Raw genomic sequence first — 21602 nt, forward strand, 5'->3', positions numbered from 1 at the left:
TTGCCCTATTTTCTGCATCTCTCCTGGAAAAATTGGCCTCTAAAGGTGGTTCTTCCTCTTCTTCTTCTTCTTCTCCTAGTTAACCCCCTTGCCCGCATTTCTTCTTCGACCATCGTTAGCCAAGTCTTTCTCGGTCTTCCCCGTTCTCTACTTCCTTCTACATTCATTTCCATCGCTCTTCTCAACCAGTCACTTTCATCCTTCCTCAACACATGACCAAACCATCTCAAACTGTTTCTCTTCACAGCATCCATCACAGGCTCTATTCCCATCATCTTTCGCAATTCATCATTTGTCTTCCTCTCTCTCAATGATACTCCACACATCCACCGAACCATTCACATTTCCACCCTTTCCAGCCTTCATTGCTGCTCTACATTCATTATCCATGTCTCGCTCCCATAAATCATAACACTTCTCACACATGCAGCATACACCTTTCCCTTCAGCTTCAACGACACTCCCCTACTCGTCAGCACGCCACTCAGTTCCCGAAACTTCTTCCATGCACATCTCACTCTAGCAACCATTGCCGAGGCTGATCCACCTTCTCCATTCAGCATGTCTCCTAGGTAACAAAATGTTTTCACACCTTCCAGCTTCACGCCGTCTCCAAGATCCAACTCAACATTTCCTCCATCTGCTGCTGTTCTGCAGCAATGTAAGTAAATTAAGCCTTGAAAGTTGATGCAAACAATTCCGACAGGTGTCCCAACCTCTGCTGATTACTTGATTACAAACCCCCAGTCTGTATAAAAGCAGTATTAGAACAGACTGTTATTACACCCTCTGAAGCATTATTTGGACAATATTGCACTGCAGGAAGTAGTATATTGGAAACTGGAGGAAACTCTGACAGGAAGAGGTCTGGCAGACCCAAAGCCACAACAGAATCAGAAGACAAGTTTCTGAGAGTCAACAGCTTGCGTGATAGGCGGCTCACAGGACAACAGCTTCAAGCACAGCTTAACACTGGTTGAAGTAAGCAAGTCTCAGTTTCAACTTTTAAGAGAAGACTTTGAGCTGCAGGTCTGACAGGTCGAGTGGCAGTAAGAAAGTCATTGCTAAGATGGCAAAATAAGAAAAAGAGGCTTCCCTGGGCCATGAAGCACCGCCAGTGGACCACTGAAGACTGAAAGAGGGTCTTATGGACCGATGAATCAAAATTTGAAATCTTTGGTTCATCACGCAGGGTTTTTGTATGCCGTCGAGTTGGCGAAAGGATGGTTCCTCAGTGTGTGACACCAACTGTCAAACATGGAGGAGGAAGCGTGATGGTCTGGGGCTCTTTTGCTGGATCCAGAGTCGGCGACTTGCACAGAGTGACTGGCACCCTGAACCAAAAGGGCTACCACAGCATTTTGCAGCACCATGCAATACCCTCTGGTATATGCCTGGTTGGTCAGGGGTTCATCCTACAGCAAGATAATGACCCTAAACACACCTCCAGGCTATGTCAAAACTACCTTCAAGGAAAATGACAAGACGGTAGGCTTCAAATCATGGAATGGCCAGCACAGTCTCCAGACTTAAACCCCATCGAGCTGGTTTGGGATGAACTGGACAGGAGGGTGAAAGCAAAGCAACCTTCAAGTGCAACACATTTGTGGGAACTTCTGCAACAGTGTTGGGAAGAACTTCCCGAACAATATTTGATTTTCTTGGTAGAAAGAATGCCACGAGTGTGTTCGGCGGTTATATCTGCAAAAGGTGGCTACTTTGCTGAGTCAAAAATTTAAATTAAATTTTGTTAAACAAAATGATTCTGTGATTTCTTTTTATCTCCAATTGTTTACTTGTTCTATGCTTAATTTCAGAGTACATTGAGATGAGAAAGATTGAGTACCGCTTTGCGGGGAAAAATGGCCTCTAAAGGTGGTTATTTTTTATATTTTTATTGAGACATTAAACTGCATAAATTTCAATAAAAACTGGAAAAATTGAGGTGTTCTAAAACTTTTGACCGGTAGTGCATATGTATATATATATGTATATATATAGAATCATATAAATTATCATGGCAATCCGAAAGTCAGAATCGTATAAATTAGTTGTGAAGTGTCAGTGTCATGTGATTGGACTGTGGTGTCTTTCGGGGGAGCTGGGGCTGCGTTGCGCTTGGCGGTGGAAGCGAGGTAGGGCTGGTTGAGTGCCTGCTCGCACCTGGGCGTTTTCTGACGCGTGGGTTCGGTGCCATTATCGTGGCGTGTCCCGCACAAGCCGCTACACTGGCAGCAATGACCAACGTGCCCTTGACACACTTTGGGGCCAGAGCTGAGGGTCAGCCCTACAGTAAGGGAAGTTATTTTTATTTATCTTCCCCCTTGTTTGTATATGAATGAGTGGAGACGCCTCAAATTAGGAAGTCGTTTTTACCTCACATTCATTTTAATTGCTTGCATTATTTTCATTAAATCATTATTTGTTGACTTTCAATTTCTTGTCTTGTTCGTTTCTTTGTTCTGTGGGTTCGGATTAACCCCATGTTCCCAATTAGATAAGGCTTCGGGCCTTTCTCACGCGCGCCAAAGACAATCCCGCCAATATTCGAAATATGCCTCGGAATTAAAGCTCGTTTCGGCTATTCGTTTGAGGCCGGTCTTCATCGGCCACGGACAGGACAATATATATGTGTGTTGTATACTCGGTCTCGGCTTGTATGAGAGCTAACACGTAGAAAAAGTCAGCTATGATTAAAAAAACAAACGTAAGAAATAAACATAATTTTTTTTTTTTAAACACTACTAAGCTGTTTTGTGGTTTTCAGTGCTCCAACATTGGACAGCGATTTGGCAGAACAAGTGGACACACGACCAAAGGAGAGGGCTTTCCATGTTGGCTCTCCATCAGCTTTCTTCCGACCCGTCGGCTTATTGGGCAGATGCCAGACGTCTACACCACCCCCTCTTACTGTCTCGGCACCCATCTCTCCATGCCGAGCATCATGGTCTCCGACGTAATAATTGAGGGCTGGGCGCACATCATCACGATTTATTTAAATTTCTTCCAGTGATTGTTTCCCACTCTTAGCCCCAAGATTCCAGACCTTCCCCCTCCCACCCCCCTCCCCCCCCCCCCCCACACACACACACACACACACACACACACACACACACACACTGTAGTAGGTAGTTGTGTGCAAAGCTGATATTGCTTGATTTTTACAGTCCACAGATGACAGGCAGGCACATGCCGGGAAGCATTGCTCCGAGCGTGGGTCTGATGACTTCTTGGTCTGCATTGCGCAACCTCAGGTTGGCTTATTTTATCATCCGTTTTGCTGCAACCTCAAAACAGATTTTATTTAGTCTTTTAAAGGTTACTCTTTGATATCGGCACAATTGCTGAAGTTTATCAAGGAGCCCTTTGCTGGTGATACAAACAACAACAACAACAACAACAGGCATTTTAAGGCCATTTTCCCTGCTAGAGCGGGGGTTAGCCTTGCGGGCCCCATGACAATCTTCTCCATTTTGCCCTATTTTCTGCATCTCCCCTTGTTAACCCCCTTGCCCGCATTTCTTCTTCCACCACCTTTAGCCAAGTCTTTCTCGGTCTTTCCCGTCCTCTACTTCCTTCTACATTCATTTCCATCATTAACCAAACCATCTCAAACCTGTTTCTCTTCACAGCATCCATCACAGGCTCTATTCCCATATGTGTATATACAAATATAAGCTGGTGATACAAATAAAAGCATTTTATTTCAACCATTTCACTGAGCAAAGAAACTGTCAAAATGAAACGCTCCATAGCTGTGATGTCAGCTCGGGAAGTATTACCTGTGTTTGTGCAGTTTGCAATGGCCATGGGGTATAGTTTGCAGCTGTTCCTTACTTGTTGACTGAGGCTGTATCTCATTAACATGCGAATTGTACACTATTGCTGGTGGGAAAAGATCATGCTTGTGATCCTTTTATGAATCACAATATTTGGAAATGTCACTTTTATTCAAAGAATCACTTCTCTGCCTCAATTGCACTCTGTCTTGTATCACCTTGTTATGTCGCTCAACAGACACTTAACAATGCAATTGATTGCATGGCACAAGTGCATTTATTCTCAAGCACGCAACTGTGCACACATCTCTGACTCAGTTAAGATGGCTTGGCGTCTCTCCTCTCTCTCATCACCATTCCACTTCCTCTTTCATCATCATGTCCCTTCCCAGCAATCCACCAACATTTGGCAATTCAACAACAATAACATAAATGGAAAGAATATGGCACATAAGAAAAGAACACAAGTCGTATCAACTTTCATGATCACAATACGCTTGAAAGTGAAATGACCTTTCTATGCGACTAGGCCTTTAATTTAATAACTGTTTCAAAGTGTGCATGGGTGTTCTGAGGGGTGTCATATTGATACAGTCACACAACTTCTGTCTTGACTTGACGTCTTGACAATTACCGTCAATAAAGTTATTGGAGCATGGAATGAAGGTATTGGAAAGGGTGTTGGAGAGGAGGATAAGAAGGAAAGTGAAGATCGACGAAATGCAGTTTGGATTTATACCAGGAAGAGGAACGACAGACGCGCTTTTTATTGTAAGGCAGTTGCAGGTGAAGTACATGAAGAAGAGGAAGAAGTTGTTTCTTGGGTTTGTTGATCTGGAGAAAGCATTCGATAGGGTTCCACACGAAGTAGTGACATGGGCATTGAGGAAGTTAGGAGTGGAAGAATGGTTGATCATAGTCGTGATGGCAATGTACGAGAGAGCGCGCACAGCTGCAAGGACGAAGGATGCGAACAGTGGTGAGTTTGAGATGAAGGTGGGAGTGCATCAGGGGTCAGTACGAAGTCCACTACTATTTGTAGCTGTGATGGAGGTGCTGGCTCGGAATGTAAAGGAGGGTTTACCGTGGGAGTTGTTGTATGCAGATGATCTGGTGTTTGTGGAAAGTATGGATGGACTGAAGGAGAAGATGAACAAGTGGAAGGAATGTTTGGAGACAAAAGGTCTGAAGGTGAATATCGGAAAAACGAAGGTGATGGCAAGTGGTAAAGCATGTGGTGTGGTGGAAAGAACTGGGAAGTGGCCATGTGCTGTGTGCAGGAAGGGTGTCGGAGTGAACTCCATTCAATGTACAATGTGCGCTGAGTGGGTTCATCAAAAATGTAGTGGTCTGAGAGGGTCATTAACCAGTGTGGCAGCTACATTCAATAGTCAGGTTCACTATGTTTTTTTCGTTCAAAATTTTGGTAGATTAGCAAAACTATGCATTTTTGGAATATTCAGAGCATGAGGAATCCAAAAATTAATGTTTACATTTGCGTAGACACCTTTGCGAAAATGACACTCAGGACAGTGATGAAGATCTGTAAAAGCATATTCCTGAACGGTATAGACCTCGTAGATCCTGTGTATAGGACTTATAGTTCAATCTGATACTACCTATAACTTCCTATAACAACCTATAACTTCAAAGGACTTGCAATATCATGTATTATGTAATACAGTTATATCACAAATATAAAGACAATGGTTTTCAATTACCTTTGTTTGTTGCTTTTCTATAATCCTGAGCACTATTTTGAGGCCTTTATTGGATTCCTTGACCCAGAAAACATAGGATTAGCATATTTAATTAAGTCTCTAGGTTGACTAGAAGCCGAGATCGCGCAAAATATGTATTTTATGGCGGCCATTTTCAAAATCCAAAATGGCGGCCATGCAGGTGTCTGTGCAAATGCCAACATTGATTTTCAGATTCTCCATGCTCTGAAGATTCCAAAAATGTACAGGTTTGCTAATCCCAAAAGTTTGAAAGAAATTATATTTGTTAACATAGTGAACCTGACTATCTTCATCACTGTCCTGAGTGTCATTTTCGCAAAGGTGTCTACGCAAATGTAAACATAAATTTTTGGATTCCTCATGCTCTGAATATTCCAAAAATGTATAGTTTTGCTAATCTCCAAAAAATTTGAACGAAATTATATTTGTTAACATAGTGAACCTGACTACAAGTGTAAGGTGTGCACAGAGGGTGCTGCAGATGGAGGAAATGTTGAGTTGGATCTTGGAGACGGCGTGAAGCTGGAAGGTGTGAAAACATTTTGCTACCTCGGAGACATGCTGAATGGAGAAGGTGGATCAGCCTCGGCAACGGTTGCTGGAGTGAGATGTGCATGGAAGAAGTTTCGGGAACTGAGTGGCGTGCTGACGAGGAGGGGAGTGTCGTTGAAGCTGAAGGGAAAGGTGTATGCTGCATGTGTGAGAAGTGTTATGATTTATGGGAGTGAGACATGGGTAATGAATGTAGAGCAGCAACGAAGGCTGGAAAGGGTGGAAATGCGAATGGTTCGGTGGATGTGCGGAGTGTCGTTGAGAGAGAGGAAGACAAATGATGAATTGCGAAAGATGATGGGAATAGAGCCTGTGATGGATGCTGTGAAGAGAAACAGTTTGAGATAGTTTGGTCATGTGTTGAGGAAGGATGAAAGTGACTGGTTGAGAAGAGTGATGGAAATGAATGTCGAAGGAAGTCGAGGACGGGGAAGACCAAGAAAGACTTGGCTAAATTCGGTAGAAGAAGAGATGCGGTCAAGGGGGTTAACAAGGGGAGATGTAGAAAATATGGCAAAAATGGAGAAGATTGTCATGGGGACCGCAAGGCTAACCCCCACTCTAGCAGGGAAAATGGCCTTAAAATGCCTGTTGTTTTTGTTGTACACAACTTCCGTTTTGACATACTTGAATGTGGAAGTTCAGTGTTTTGTGTGCATTGCACAGAAGGATTAACAAAGTGTGTTTGCCTGTGTTTATGGCTGTTCTACATTTTTACATGTGCCTGTGGGAAGAGGGGTAACTGTCTATCCTTTTTATAAACTCAAACATATTTTATTGAAGAAACCCATCAGATTTTTTTTTTCCGTTGAAATTGTTTTGTTTTTTAATTAATTAATTAATTTATTGAATGCTGAGCATGAATTTGATATTATCTCGCATGCAAATGGCACATTATAAAGGGTGTTTGCGTATCCCTGTCTGTTTTCTGCAATTTAGGTCACAAATTGTGTCGGTTTTGCAAGATGCTCCGAATGGCTGCATGCCCTTCTACAGATTTGTGGATGTGTTTGAGAAGAGGTACGAATTGAAATGTTCATAGGTGGGCGCGATTCGGAAAATTTTAAGTCCGCTTACCGCTTATCCGCTCCGCCAGCCCGTGTAGTCCGATTCGCTTATCCGCTTCAGCGGCCGAAAATCTTAGTCCGCTTACCGCTTATCCGCTTATCCGCTTCGATTCGATTTTTTTAAAGCGCTTCGACGTTTTTAAAGCGATTTTTGACGTTTCTAAAGGGAATTTAATGCTTTTTAAGCCTAAATAGCCATTTCTAACTACTACAAAGACAAACAAAGCTTTTAAGATCAAAAATATACATTTTTATTTAAATAAAATTTATTCAAAATTTATTGAAATAAAGTTTTCCACTCGACTCTACTCTACTCTACAGTTAATTTAAATATAATTTTAATATATGCAAGTAACATTAAAGAAAAATCAATTTGCCCGTCCTTTCTTTGACAAGAGAGTCTACTAGTCAACAGACTAGCAGTCTGTTGACTAGTCCTCGTCTTCCTCCTCCACCTCCACCTCGTGGGCCTTCTTGAGGATTTGGAGGTTGCCCTTCATGAAGACGAGGGCCTCGAAGTTCGGTGCAGCCAGGGCCGACCTCTTAGGCCTGAGGATGTCCGACCCGTAGCTGAACACGCGCTCGACCGAGGCAGAGCTCGGGAGCGGCGTGTTATGCCTGAGAAATAGAGTTACCCAAGCATCACGGAACTCGAGCGGGAAGAGATTGGGCGAGAGCTGTAACGTTTGGTTATTCAGACACAAACAAGTCAACAAGATCAAAGATGGCGGGCCAACGGACTGCCGTTTATTCGTCATGGTGTCGTGAACATGCCGTAAACCATGACGTGAACATAACGTCATGATGTAATGCGTTATGTTACAACCATGTCGTAAACCATGACGTGAACATAACGTTATGATATAATGCGTTATGTCGCAAGAGCCGAGTTGTTAGGGTTTCACTTATTATTCACTTAAATAAATATTCACAATTCTAGAGTAACGGCTCAGGCTAACAGCTGATTTGGCGAATCGCGATGCGCTTTAATTTTTCGGTAGTCCGCTTACGCTTATCCGCTTCGGTTTCCGGGGGTTGTTCCGATTCGCTTATCCGCTTCGAAAACGTTAGTCCGCTGCAGCGGATAAGCGGATAAGCGGACTTTCGAAGCGGACCGCCCACCTTTGGAAATGTTATCATTATTATTGTTCTTATTGTTCGTATTACTCTCGCCAGAGCAGTATTGCATTTGGGTCCATTTGTTACCAGCAAAATCGAAGATTTTTCAAGTATATTGGTTGGTCTTGTGCGTCATTCTGTCTGTCTGTCTTTATCTGTCAATTGCCTGCAGGTCACAATTTAAAACCGATCTTCATGACACTTCACCAGATGGTAGAGTTGGTCATAAGGAAGAAGCCTATTGATTTTGAGGTCAAAGGTCATCTTAAGGTCAAATTTATAAAATTGTCATTTTTTCATCTGATTGACTTGAAAATGGAACAGCATTTGCATATTGAGTCACAAAATTGGGTAACCAACTATTTTTGAGGTCAAAAGGTCGAAGGTCAACTCAAGGTCAAACTTTTAATATCAATTTGTATCTGAAAAATCATCAAGTTTAATCCGATTGCCCCGAGCTTTGATCAAGATTGTCAATTTTAATCTTGATGAAATGGACAATTTGCTGTATCAATGGAATTTTTTTTTCTTTGGGGTGGGGGGCGGATTTTGCAAGTATCGTGCTCCGCATGACGTCTTCCTGTTTGTTTGTTTGTTTGTTTGTCCACACACAATGTGCTAACGTAGGCCACAAACGCCACCGGGTGGTAGCCATTATTACACGTTATCTTTTTTTCTTTCAACCAAGTACCTCTATAAAGTATAGCAATCTCTCGATTTCCTAACACCATGTGTTCCTGAAAAGTAGTTCGTACATCGGGAGTGATTATTGGGGATGTAAATATTTACCTACAGTAAATACGATTTTATGATGCCCACCATGCCCCAAATAAATTTGCATTGCAGAATTAAAGTAAACCCTAAGCTAAAGGAAATGCATCCAGCGTCTGTAAATGCAAACCTTTCATGCAGCGACATGCTCACTGGCGTCGATGATCCCCCAGTCTCAATCAATTAACCCCCAGTCCCCCACCCTACAAATGTGTACACAGTATATGTGTTGGTATTCCCTCTGAGGTTTATATCAACAAAAAAAACGTAGAAATATATTTCTGTATATTACACTCCACGGCTGAGGGAAGCGACGCTCTGACGTCATTGCCCCGGATGTAAGCAGATTGATGCTGTGGTGTTTTGTGGGGAAATGCGTATTTATTTTCCATTCCACGATAAAAAAATTTAGAGGCAGAGTGGCGTTTGTAATTTGTAGCTGAAAATTGAGTGCAGTTGAGCAAAAGGTCGTAACGTCGATTTTTGAGGTCATTAATCGAATTTTTGGTGTTAGGTTTTGGTACACAAGATTGAAAGTTTGTACATTCGGAGTTATGTTATGTTTCAGTATGTAAACCAGTTATGCTTGCCTTTTCCCAACCTCGACGTTGAATAAAACACTCTCTCTTCTACCTTATTTTCTTAACCCTCCTGAAATTGTTTGACATCATGGGAAGAACCCATTCATTTTGTATGTTTTAAAAGTTTTTTGGACATTTGTAAAGCCTAAAACCCATTGACTAGAGAGGAGTTGCACAACCATGTCATGCATTCGGCCATTCCATATCGAGTGATTTGTTATTTTTGTGCACAGGTTTCGTCGCCAGGTGGGTGTGACAGAGTTGCAACTCCTGCGGGACTGCGTAGCAATCCTAGAACTCGGCAAATCCTGCCACGTCTGCCTGCTACCCTCCAGTTCCCCCACGTCTCCAAGCCCCCATCCTTCTCCCCACCGCCCGAGCACTCCCACAAGCTGTGACCTCAGCTCCACCTCCAGCACTCCTGAGGGATTGGAGTTCCAGGAGCCTTTCTGCAAAGATCATTCGCCGAATGCCAACAACAGGTTTGTGTGCTGTGATTGAAAGAGTGGATGTTGTTGTGCTTTAATGATTCCAATCTTCTCACCTGATCTCACATAGATCCACAGGATTATATCGTGTCAGGGCGTGTGGAGGAGTTGGAACATAGAAAATGCAGGAGCTCGATGAGTGTGGGGTTGGGGAGGGGAGGTGGTTGAGAGGAAGAGATACCTGGTGTTGCCCACCTGGTTGAGCTTTTCCCGGCGGTGGTTTTGCTTTCGGACATGTTGGACATGTTGGACATTGAAAAGTTATGGAGTTATTGGCTTCACGGTGATTCCCCTATGCCTGTGGGCCGGCCGGTGGTAGCACACCCTGACCACATATCCCAATATTAACTTTATAGCTACCTTTGGTGGCCCAAAAACAGCATTCAAGGTCGCCGTGTGATAGATTAAAACCTTGCCCAGATTCTGAAGTACATACACCCAAAATTTGGGGCCTCTCGGTGCTACTGTTCAGGTGTGAAAGTATAATGCATAAACACTTGAAAATATTTGCAAGAATACTCCCGCAGGCAAGCGTGTACATATGCGGGATATATTTACAGCATTTTATTGGAGTATTCCTGATTAGGGTTAAATTGTTAAATGTGGTATTTTTCGTTATGACCAGCGTGGTTTTCGACTGTGTTTGTAACTCGGCCACGTGCTGCACCGTACAGGCGTGCGGGCCACTAAATTGTTGATATCATCAGGAGTACACAAAAGCTAGCTCAGGAGTAATGTTATCAGGAGTAATGGATAGCTAAGTTATTGAATGACAACAAAAGCAATTAAGTTTAATTTCAATTACGAATTTTAATAATTGTCAAAAAGGCAAAAATGTAGACGGACCATAAATTTCCGAATGAGGAAAAACTGCAGTTTTTGGAATGCCATAGTCAATTCCTTCATGAATCTTTAATTTATTTTCATGTTGTGTTCCAGGACATGTTAATTAAAGTTTTGATTAATCAAACAAATTTAGATTTTATGACTCCGCCCCCAAAAGTGGCCAGAGGCATTGTTTTTGGGTTGTCCGTCCGTCTGTCCATCCGTACGTCCGTCTGTCCATATGGGCTAAACCTCGTTTTTCTCAGCAACCACATGTCGAATTGAGACAAAACTTTCAGGGTAGGAGTGACACCCATGCAGAATGTTTTTATGATAATTGTGACGTCACGTGGTATGGCAGCCATCTTGGATTAAACGCAAATAATTAAAAAAGTATTTCTCAGAAACCGCTGAATGGAAAAATTTGAAACTTGCCACATTATCAAGTACTCCCAATGGGGATCAAAAGCATGATAATGAATTACATCATAGGTGAAGGTTTGCCAAAAATGTTTTAATATAATTCCTTCTCCTAAAAACCTGAAATTGCATGCACATGATCTATGACCACATTTGTATTGAAATATTAAATTTATGACATCATAGGTCACATGGTTTGGTAGCCATATTGGATTTAACTTAGAACCTAAACAAACATCTTTTCCTAAACTACCAAATCGATTGACTCGAAACTTTCTGTTTCATTGACTAGGGATGGCGATTAAAAGATGATCACGAAAATATCATTGGTCACATGGTATGGCAGACATATTGGATTGAAGAAAAATATGAAATTATTATATCTCTGAAACCGCTTACCCTATTGATGCGAAATTTTACAAATACCATCTAACACCACTGTTGCATATAGTTTTAAAATAATGATGTCGTCGGTCACATGGTTTAGCAACCTTAAAAAAAAATTTTTTTTTTTTTTTTTTTAAACAAGATTGCGGCTTGTGAAATAGTTAACATTAATCACAAAAAAACAAATGGACAAATAAAACATATAATAAAGGGAGCGGGAGACAAGATGGGGAGAGAGGCGGAAGCACACAAGTACAACATTTCAGAGCAGGGACATCGGGAGATCTGTGGGAGGGAGAGGGCTTGGGGGGAGGAGGCGTGGGAAGGGGGGGGGTGAGGGTGGGAGAGGTATAAAAAACATGGACACTGCAAGGACTTCCAGGAAAGAAGTCGGTATTAAAAAAAAAAAAAGTGGATTTGGGGTGAATTAACGGGGGTAGAAAAGATCAAGGTTTTGGAAGGGGGAAGATAAGAGACGGTGGTGAACAGCTGTTTTAAAGACCTTGAGGGAGGAGTGGGATTGAAGAGAGTGAGGGAGTTTGTTCCAGAGGTGGGAGAAAAGAGGAATGAAAGAGTGAAGGTGAGCAGAGAGTCTTGATTTTGGCAATTTCACCAGAAGAGGGTTGCTGGCAGATCTTGTGCGACCTGTAGGAATATTTGGGGGACAGAGCACAGAGAGAGCTGGGGCAGCAAGGCCGTAGAGGAGTCGGTAGAAGACAGAAAGACCACCAACCTGCCTGCGGTGAGTGAGTGAAAGGCCCTCAGAGTTAGCTTCATCACGGGAGATTCCAATGATTCTGAAAGCTTTGGTTTCAACAGCGTGAAGCTGAGCTAGGTGTCAGGCAGGAGCACCAGCCCAGAGAGGAGAACAGTATTCCATTGAGCTGCGGATGAAAGCTTTTGTATGTGGTGAGGATCTCAGGTGTGCCAAGGAAGGACTTCACACGACGGAGGATGCCCAGTTGGCAACCATCTTGGATAGAAAAACGAACCTTATCCGATCAACACGAAACTTCACAAACGTGATCCCCTACCCATGCATATGCAGAGTGTACATTTTTAAAGGTCATATGTCACGTGGTATGGCAGCCGTATTAGCTTGAAAGCCGATATTTAAAAAAAAATCTCTTCTCTGAAACCACTTCACCGATCGATGTGTAACCTGTCATGACTGGTGAAAATGTGAAACTCTAAAACAGCTGAAGGGATTTTAATCAAACGTGTTCATTTTTAGAACAGTGAACGAGGGCATCTACCCGTTGTGGGACTATGTGGAGGCATATTGGCAACACAGTCGCATTGCTCTAGTTTTTCTTTCAATTGGATTATACTTAAAAAGTACCAAAATGTTGGCATGATTAAAAGTCCTTTTTGTGGTCAGAAATGGCTGAGAATGTAGGATAGACCCTCTAAATCACTGCCATTTGGCCCTTCTTCACTATTGAGTGATATGGCTAAAACGAATACATAGCACGATATCTCAAAACGTTATTGACGGATTTGGACGAAACTTGGCGGACCAGTTAGGTGTGTGACAAGACCGAATCGATTCTATTTTGGTGAAGATCTGAATATGGATTTGGGTACAAGGATTATTTCATGTTTTAAGTGATTCTTCACCATTGAGAGATCGGGTGAAAAGCGATATATAACATGATATTTAAAAACGTTCTGGACAAGTTATGACAACTTGGTGGACGAGTTGGTTTGATGACGAGAAGAAACCAATTACATTTTGGTTCAGGTCTGAATCAAGATCCGGCCTATCGGTGGGATACAAATCATAAACTGTTCAGTCTGGCGGAGGTATTCGCTTCACCGAGTACCATTCTATTTTAAACCTGCAACTGAAAATACCAAATACATCACTGAAGACATAATAATAATAATAATAATAATAATAATAATAATAATACATTTATTTTATATAGCACTTTTCAAGAATCCCAAAGACGCTTTGACAGAGTACAAAAAAACAAGTGCAAAAAGACAAAAATCAACAGGTAAATAATCAAAGCAAAAGGAAGGAGAAGGAGAAGAGATAGTCAGGGGTTAAATGCTGTGGGTTAAATGTTGAATGCAGTGTTGAACAGGTGGGTCTTGAGTGATGTTTTGAATGTAGTGAGTGAGGAGGAGTCTCTGATGGTGTGAGGTAGTGAGTTCCAGAGGGTGGGAGCAGCGATGGAGAAGGCCCTGACCCCCAGGATCTGAATTTGGTCCGCATGGGGGGGGGGGGGGGGGGGGGGGTCAGGAGGTTGGTACCAGCAGAGCGGAGGTTGCGGGTGGGAGTGTGTCTGGAGAGGATGTCAGTCAGGTAGGATGGGGCCAGGTTATGGAGGGCGTTGTAGGTCAAGAGGAGGATTTTGTACTGGATTCTCTGGAGGATGGGAAGCCAGTGAAGCTTGTAAAGGACGGGGGTGATGTGGTCACGGGTCCGGGAATGGATGAGTAGACGGGCAGCGGAGTTCTGAATGTATTGGAGTTTATTGATGATTATTGAGGGTGAACCAAAGAGGAGGCTGTTGCAGTAACGTCCAGACCAACGTCCAGACGTCCAGACGCAGAGGAACGTCCAGACGGGAGGTGATGAAGGCGTGGATGAGGGTTTCTGCAGCCGTGGAGGAGAGGGATGGACAGAGATGGGCGATGTTTTTCAGGTGAAAGAAGGCTGTCTTTGTGATGTGTTTAGTGTATTTGTCGAAGGAGAGGGTTTGGTCAAAGATGATGCCAAGATTCCGGATGTGAGGGGAGGTGGATACTGGGAAACCGTCGATGTTGAGGGCAAAGTTATGGGTGGATTTGGTGAGCGTTTTTGGGCCAATGATGATTATTTCAGATTTATCATAGTTAAGTTTGAGGAAGTTGATTTGAAGCCAGGATTTTATTTCAGTGATGCAGTTTGTCAGGATAGAGTGGGTGGCGGTGGAGATGGACTTGGTGGAGATGAAAAGCTGGATGTCATCGGCGAAGCAGTGGAATTGGAGACCATGACGGCGGATTAAGTGACCAAGGGGGGACAGGTACAGGATGAAGAGGTGGCCAAGAACTGAACCTTGGGGGAGGGGAGCAGTGGGGGATTTGCAGTTATTGATGGAGATGAACTGGCGTCTGTCGGAGAGGTATGATTTGATCCAAGAGAGGGCAGTGCCGGTAATGTTAAAGGTGGTTTCAAGTCGGGTGAGGAGGATGGTGTGATTGATGGTGTCAAAGGCGGCGCTGAGGTCGAGGAGGATGAGAATGTTGAGGTTGCCAGCGTCAGAGGAGAGGAGAAGGTCGTTGGTGATTTTGAGGAGAGCAGTTTCAGTACTGTGGTTGGAGCGGAATCCGGATTGGAATGTTTCATACAGGTTATTGGCAGAGAGGTGATGTTTGAGTTGAGTGGCTACAGCGTGTTCCAAAACTTTTGACAGAAAGGGTAGGTTGAAGATGGGTCTGAAGTTGTTTAGGGTGTCAGGGTTGAGTCCAGGTTTTTTCAGAATGGGGATAACAGCAGCAATTTTGAGGGATGGTGGGACGATGCCTGTAGACAGGGAGGAGTTTATTGTTGCAGTGATAAGTGGAGAGAGAGCAGGAAGGGAGGCCTTGACAAAGCTGGAGGGGATAGGGTCAAGGATGCAGGTGGCAGTTTTCATTCCTATGAGGAGTTCAGAGAGGTCAGTAGGGGAGACTGGGGAGAACTGAGACAGACTGACATGATAGCCAATAGACAAACACAATGAGAAGCAGACAAATAACTTAGGAAGTGCCATGTTGATCTTTCCACGCTTGCTGTGCTGTGTTTTGCAGAGATTGTGACCCAGAGGTTGCCTACCTGCAGTTGGGCAATGTCCATCTGTCATTGAAGACCTTTGCTCCCCAAGTTCACACGCTCCTGCATTTGCATACTGGAACAGTCCCCTTACTTAGGCAAGTAACTGAAAACCTACAAGCTTCTCCTTTCGCTTACCTTATCTTTGAATTCCCCCCGCTCCCTTTTTTTGGTTGTACCTTCGCTCATCACTGGAATCCACCTCCACCCTGCACTTTTGCTCCAGTCAACTCACCTTCATTACCTTTTCTTCATATTGCCTCTCTTCTTTTATCTGCGTTTTAAATCAAATTTAAAAAAATTCTCAACATCTTCACCCATCCGCCTCCGTACTCTACCCTCAATTTTCAACACAGCTTTCCTGACTGCTATTGTGTGGAGTTTGGACCCTTACTGGAAAGTAAAATGAAGGATGAAGAGGGGAAAGAACCACAACACTTGGTTCCTTTAGAACATCTTATTACCTGTGTGCCAGGCGTACATGTGGCGATGGCCATGAATGGGGCAAAGATTATCAAATGGGTGCAGAACCGTCCAGCTGTTCTTCCTTCAGGTACAGAAACTTTAATGGAAGATGGGGACCTGTTGTTATCCTGGGTAGGGTTGCTTACTCACTTTACAACCTCCCCCCGCCCCCTCGTCCCCCAATGCCTTTAGATTCTTGTGAGGTGCGGTGCCGTAGCCCGACTTGCAGTCCTCTGCTGGTCCGGTTCTCCCGGGAGCTGGTGGAGCTTCTGGGTGCACAGCCACACTGCCTACTTCCCTTGGTGCGATTCATCCCAGCCTATCACCATCATTTCGGCAAACAGTGTCGTGTAACAGAGTTAGGCTTCAGCCGATTATCCGAGCTGCTGGATGCCGTGCCACATGTCTTGCAGGTGGGTGCAGAGTGGTATGGTAGTCTGCCTCAAGCTGTTGTAAAAGTCATTGGGGAAGCAGAGGTATTGCATTTGGCGGAGGGGAAGGTATTGCATTTGAGTGCGTTTGTCTGTTTGTTTGTCTGTTTGTCCGCACAGAATAAATATGATTTTCTCTGCAATCGTTGGTCCGATTGACAGGAAATTTTCACCATAGGTGCATCTCCACCTGCAGAATTTTTAAAATGATAATTATGACGTCATATAGGTCACGTGGTTTGGCCGCCATCTTGGAAAAATCGAAAAACTTTGCACGTCTATTTCTCCGAAAGCGCTGAATAGAAAAAATTGAGACATGGCTCATTGTAAAGAACTCCATGGGGAATAAAATATGTTAATGACGATGTCGTAGGTGCCTCCATTATGACGTCATAATTCGACAAGTACAAAACTTCATCCTATCAAGATGAAATTTATTGAGTGTCATGTCGGCATAAACTGGTGGAGGAACAAAATAATGATGACGTCATCGGTCACGTGGTTCGGCCGCCATATTTGTTTCAACACAAAAGCCTTAAAAATCGCTGAAAATACATCCTTGCGAGGGTTTGCAATCTCTGATTGCTCTTTTTCTTGTTTGTTACTTGCGAAATTGAAGATTAGCAAGTAATGTATATTGGTTGGTCTGTTGGTTTATTTGTCGGTTTGTCAATCTCCTACAGGTTGCAATTTCACTCCGATCTTCACGAAACGTAACCACCTAGTAGAGGTAGTCACAAGCTAGACGTCTATTGGTTTTGAGGTCATTAGGTCAAAAGATCAAAGGTCAAGGTTTATTTTCATCACATAAATCGTCCATTTTCATCAGATTGACCTATATATCTAACAAGTAGAGCTACATTCAAAATACATTGCTTCTATGCCAAATAAGTAAATAAATTACATCACCTCCAAATAAATAAAGCGCGGCATTGCCGAGGCGCTTTTGACGCTCAGCGATGCCGCCATGCAGCACATGGAAATGGAATTGTGAGGGAGCGGAGTACAATCATTGATTAATTGCGTAATTAAAATAAATATATAATAATTTATATTTATAAATAATTTATTTATAAGAAAATAAATACAGTAAGTAATTAATATATCGATATTAATATTAAATAATTAATCAAATAATTGATTAATAAAAATATATATACAGCAATACCCCGGCCTACGTCATTAATTGGTTCCGTAAGCCGTGATGTAACTAGGTTTTTGACGTAAACCGGGTGTAATGCCTTAAAAATGCCTTAAAATGAAGACAAACACCGTAACCATGCAGCATTGATGTTAAGCACTGCCTGGTAGATGTTATAGTTTTTCCAAAACTGCCGGATGTTGATGCCTTCCTCCTCTGACGTTGCATCGACAGCCTGACGAAGAGTGTGGCAGAGATAGTAGCGCTTAAAAAGCGCTATCATACCCTGGTCCATAGGCTGGATGAGCGATGTGGTGTTGGGTGGAAAGTACACCACCTTCGCATTGGGGTCGAAATCACCGAGGTTAGTGGGATGGCCAGGTGCATTGTCCAAAATCAGCAGTAGTTTAAATTGAATTTTCTTCTCTCGACAAAAGCTCTTGACAGCCGGGATGAAATGATTGATGAACCATTCTTCAAAAATTATGACGGTTACCCATGCCTTCATATTATTCATCCAAATGACGGGAAGAGACGCCTTCGGGATGTTCTTAAGTGCCCGGGGGTTCGCCGCATGATACACCAAGAGCGGCTTCAGCTTGAAGTCGCCGGTGCAATTATCCCCAAGCATTAGCGTTAGCCGCTCCTTCGCGACTTTGTAGCCTGGCATGGTCTTCTCCTCCTTCGAGATAAAGGATCTGTCGGGCATCCTCTTCCAAAAAAGGCCCGTTTCGTCGACGTTGAAGATCTGCTCGGGCAAGAATCCCTCGTCCTCAATGATCTTCTTCAATGTGGCAGGAAATTCCTCGGCGGCTACGGTGTCGGCAGCTGCGGCTTCGCCCTGAATCTTGACGTTGTGCAAGCTAAAGCGCCGTTTAAAGCGTGCAAACCATCCAGAGCTTGCAACGAAGGTTGTGCCCTTATCCTCTGGGTACTTCTTCAGAAGATCCTGGAACAAAGACTTCGCCTTCTCCTGTATCAGCAGCTGGCTCGTTGGTATGCGTTCGTATTGGTATGCGTTGGTATTATGATGTAGGAGTGACGTAAAGTCGCACATAATGACGTTTGCTGAACTGAAATTTACTCTAGAAGAGTGGCGTAAAGTCGGGTTTGACGTAGGTCGAAATGGCGTAAAACGGGGTATTGCTGTATATATAAATATTGTTTTGCCCAAGCACTTAATCTTTGTGCCCAAATTGCAGCTTCCCAGCTCAAAAGATGGCTGGGATATTGCCCGGACAAACAAACAAGAAAGAAAGAAAACAGAGTCAAAACTGAGTACACCCTTTTGGTGCACGTTTTAGCCGCAAGGCTAACCCCCGCTCTTGCAGGGAAAATGGCCTTAAAATACATGTTGTTGTTGTTGTTGTTGTTGTTGTTGGTGGTGGTGGTGGTGGTGGTGGTGGTGGTGCACGTCATTGCTGGGCGCTGTAGGCCTTCGTCACCCAATGATGACGTGCAGCACCTGGAGATGGAATAGGGAGGGGCGGTGTGCAATATATACAAAACCCAACAACATGGGAGGATGGTGAATCCTCATGAATTCTCGTCAAGGTGAAGCTTGCTCGAGGTTAAGCCTTGGTCAACTCACGTGAGTACTTCTATTAATTTCGTACTGTTTGAACATGAGTTGGACTGTGAGTACCGCAATCCTTGCCTCAATAAATTGATCGTGATAAAGCGAATCCGTGAAGGAGGAACAAGGCCCTGCTATAATGCGCAAACACCACCCACCCGGAAGGTCGGTGCTCTGCTTTTTTGAACATAATTGCACACCCTCATTTCCTTTTCCATCTCCAGGTGCTGCATGATGTCATCGCCGGACACGTAAGGGAGCCCAGTGATGATGTGCGCTGCTGAAAGGGAGTCCTCTGTTTTCACTCCGTTTGTTTGTTTTGCCTCCACCCTCGAAGGTGGCCGGAGGCATTGTTTTTTGGTTGTCCGTCCGTCCGTTCGTCCATACGGGCTAAGCCTCATTTTTCTCAGCAACCACATGTCCGATTGAGACTAATCTTTCAGGGTAGGAGTGACACCTATGCAGAATGTTTTTATGATCATTGTGATGTCATACGTCACGTGGTGTGGGAGCATTCTTGGATTAAACGCAAATAAAAAAAAAATTATTTCTCGGAAATGCTGAATGGAAAAATTTGGATCACGGCACATTGTCAAGTACTCCCCATTGGGAACAAAAGCATGATAATGATGACAGGTGAATGGTATACCAGCCAAAAATGTTTTGATCAAATTCCTTATCCCAAAAATATGAAATTGCATGCACATGATCTATGACCCATTTGTATTGAAGTATTAAATTTATGACATCATGGGTCACATGGTCTGGCAGCCATATTGCATTTAACCTAAAACCTTTAAAATACATATATTCTCCCAAACCACGAAATCATTTGAATCGAAACTTTACTTGTCATTGACTTGGCTTGGCAATTAAAAGATGATCAGGAAAACATCATTGGTCACATGGTGTGGCAGACATATTGGATTGAAGAAAAATATTAAATAATTATATCTCTGAAACCGCTTACCCTATCGATGTGAAATTTTACAATATCTAACACCATTGTTGCATATAGTTTGAAAATGATGATGTTGTAGGTCACGTGGTTTGGCAGCCATCTTGGATAGAAAAACGAACCAGAGCCGATCAACACGAAACTTCTCAAACGTGATCCCCTACCTATACATATGCAGAGTGTACATTTTTTAAGGTCATACGTCACGTGGTGTGGCAGCCATATTAGCTGAAAAGCCAATATTTTTTTTTAAATCCCTTCTCTGAAACCGCTTCACCGATCGATGTCAAACCTGTCATGCCTGGTGAAATGTGATAATTGAAAACAGCTGAAGGGATTTAAATCAAACTTGTTTATTTTTAGGACAGTCAAAAAGGGCATCTACCCATTGTGGGACTATGCAGAGGCATATTGGCGACAGTCACATTGCTCTAGTTTTCTTGTTTTTGTTTGTTTGTCCGGGCTAAATCCGAATGATCAATTTAGCCATTTTGACATGTCAATGGTTACCCATGACAATAATTTCACCCCGTTATAATCAAACGAGACCTTTTGTGATTTTAATATTCCCATACCTCAATACTTTTTCAACATGTAAAATTGAAACGTACATAGGTTATTTGTATGCATGTGTCGTATATGTGTGTAAAACTAGTCATAGGTTAAGGTAAAGGCTCTGAAACCTGCAGGAAAAGGTAAAGGTTCTCTGAAACTGAAAACACCTTAAGGCAAATAGGTCAAATTTTTGAAATTGCCAAATTGCTTTTTCCACGACAAGTGTCACGATTTCGCAAGTGTCATGCCATGCATGATATATTTTTGTTTTGTTTATGTATATACATTTATGTATATACAATAGCTCACTTACACTGAGCTATTGTATATATATATATATATATATATATATATATATATATATATATATATATATATACATATATATATATACATATATATATACATATATATATATACATATATATATATATATATATATATATATATATACATATATATATATACATATATATATATATATATATATATATATATATATATATATATATATATATATATATATATACATATATATATATATATATATATATATATATATATATATATATATATATATATATATATATATATATATATACATATATATATATATATATACATATATATATATATATATACATATATATATATATTTATACATATATATATATACATATATATATATATTTATACATATCTATATATATAAAGTAGAGTTGGCCTCTGTGTCTGTATCCTGATCTATCTACGATCTCTAAGATCTCGAGAACCCGTGGACGGATTTGCGAGCGGAAAGTACTGTTCGACTCGGGATGGTCCCAGGAATGTCACGGAGACATAAACATTTAAAAAATTTCGGGTTTTAAAATTAGCGTATTATTAGCACTAGCAGAAGAGAGAGGGATTCGAAGGGAGGGAGCGCAGCGCTTCTAGC

The 21602-nt window shown here is 42.4% G+C and overlaps 1 protein-coding gene across 2 annotated transcripts in view; it reads left to right on the plus strand.

The window, feature by feature from the left end:
* The window catches only part of MARF1 (meiosis regulator and mRNA stability factor 1), a 109958-nt gene that overhangs the window by 30309 nt on the left and 58047 nt on the right, over positions 1-21602 (plus strand). For both annotated transcript variants that reach the window (XM_068117391.2, XM_068117390.2), the window contains exons 10-16: positions 2768-2956; positions 3168-3254; positions 7013-7093; positions 9845-10093; positions 15518-15637; positions 15896-16092; positions 16197-16417. In XM_068117391.2, coding sequence (XP_067973492.2) covers positions 2768-2956; positions 3168-3254; positions 7013-7093; positions 9845-10093; positions 15518-15637; positions 15896-16092; positions 16197-16417 — 1144 coding nt within the window. The remainder of the gene's footprint in view (positions 1-2767; positions 2957-3167; positions 3255-7012; positions 7094-9844; positions 10094-15517; positions 15638-15895; positions 16093-16196; positions 16418-21602) is intronic.

This window comes from Myxine glutinosa, chromosome 5 (assembly GCF_964187855.1).
Source record: "Myxine glutinosa chromosome 5, kmMyxGlut1.1, whole genome shotgun sequence".
Classification (NCBI taxonomy): Eukaryota; Metazoa; Chordata; class Myxini; order Myxiniformes; family Myxinidae; genus Myxine; species Myxine glutinosa.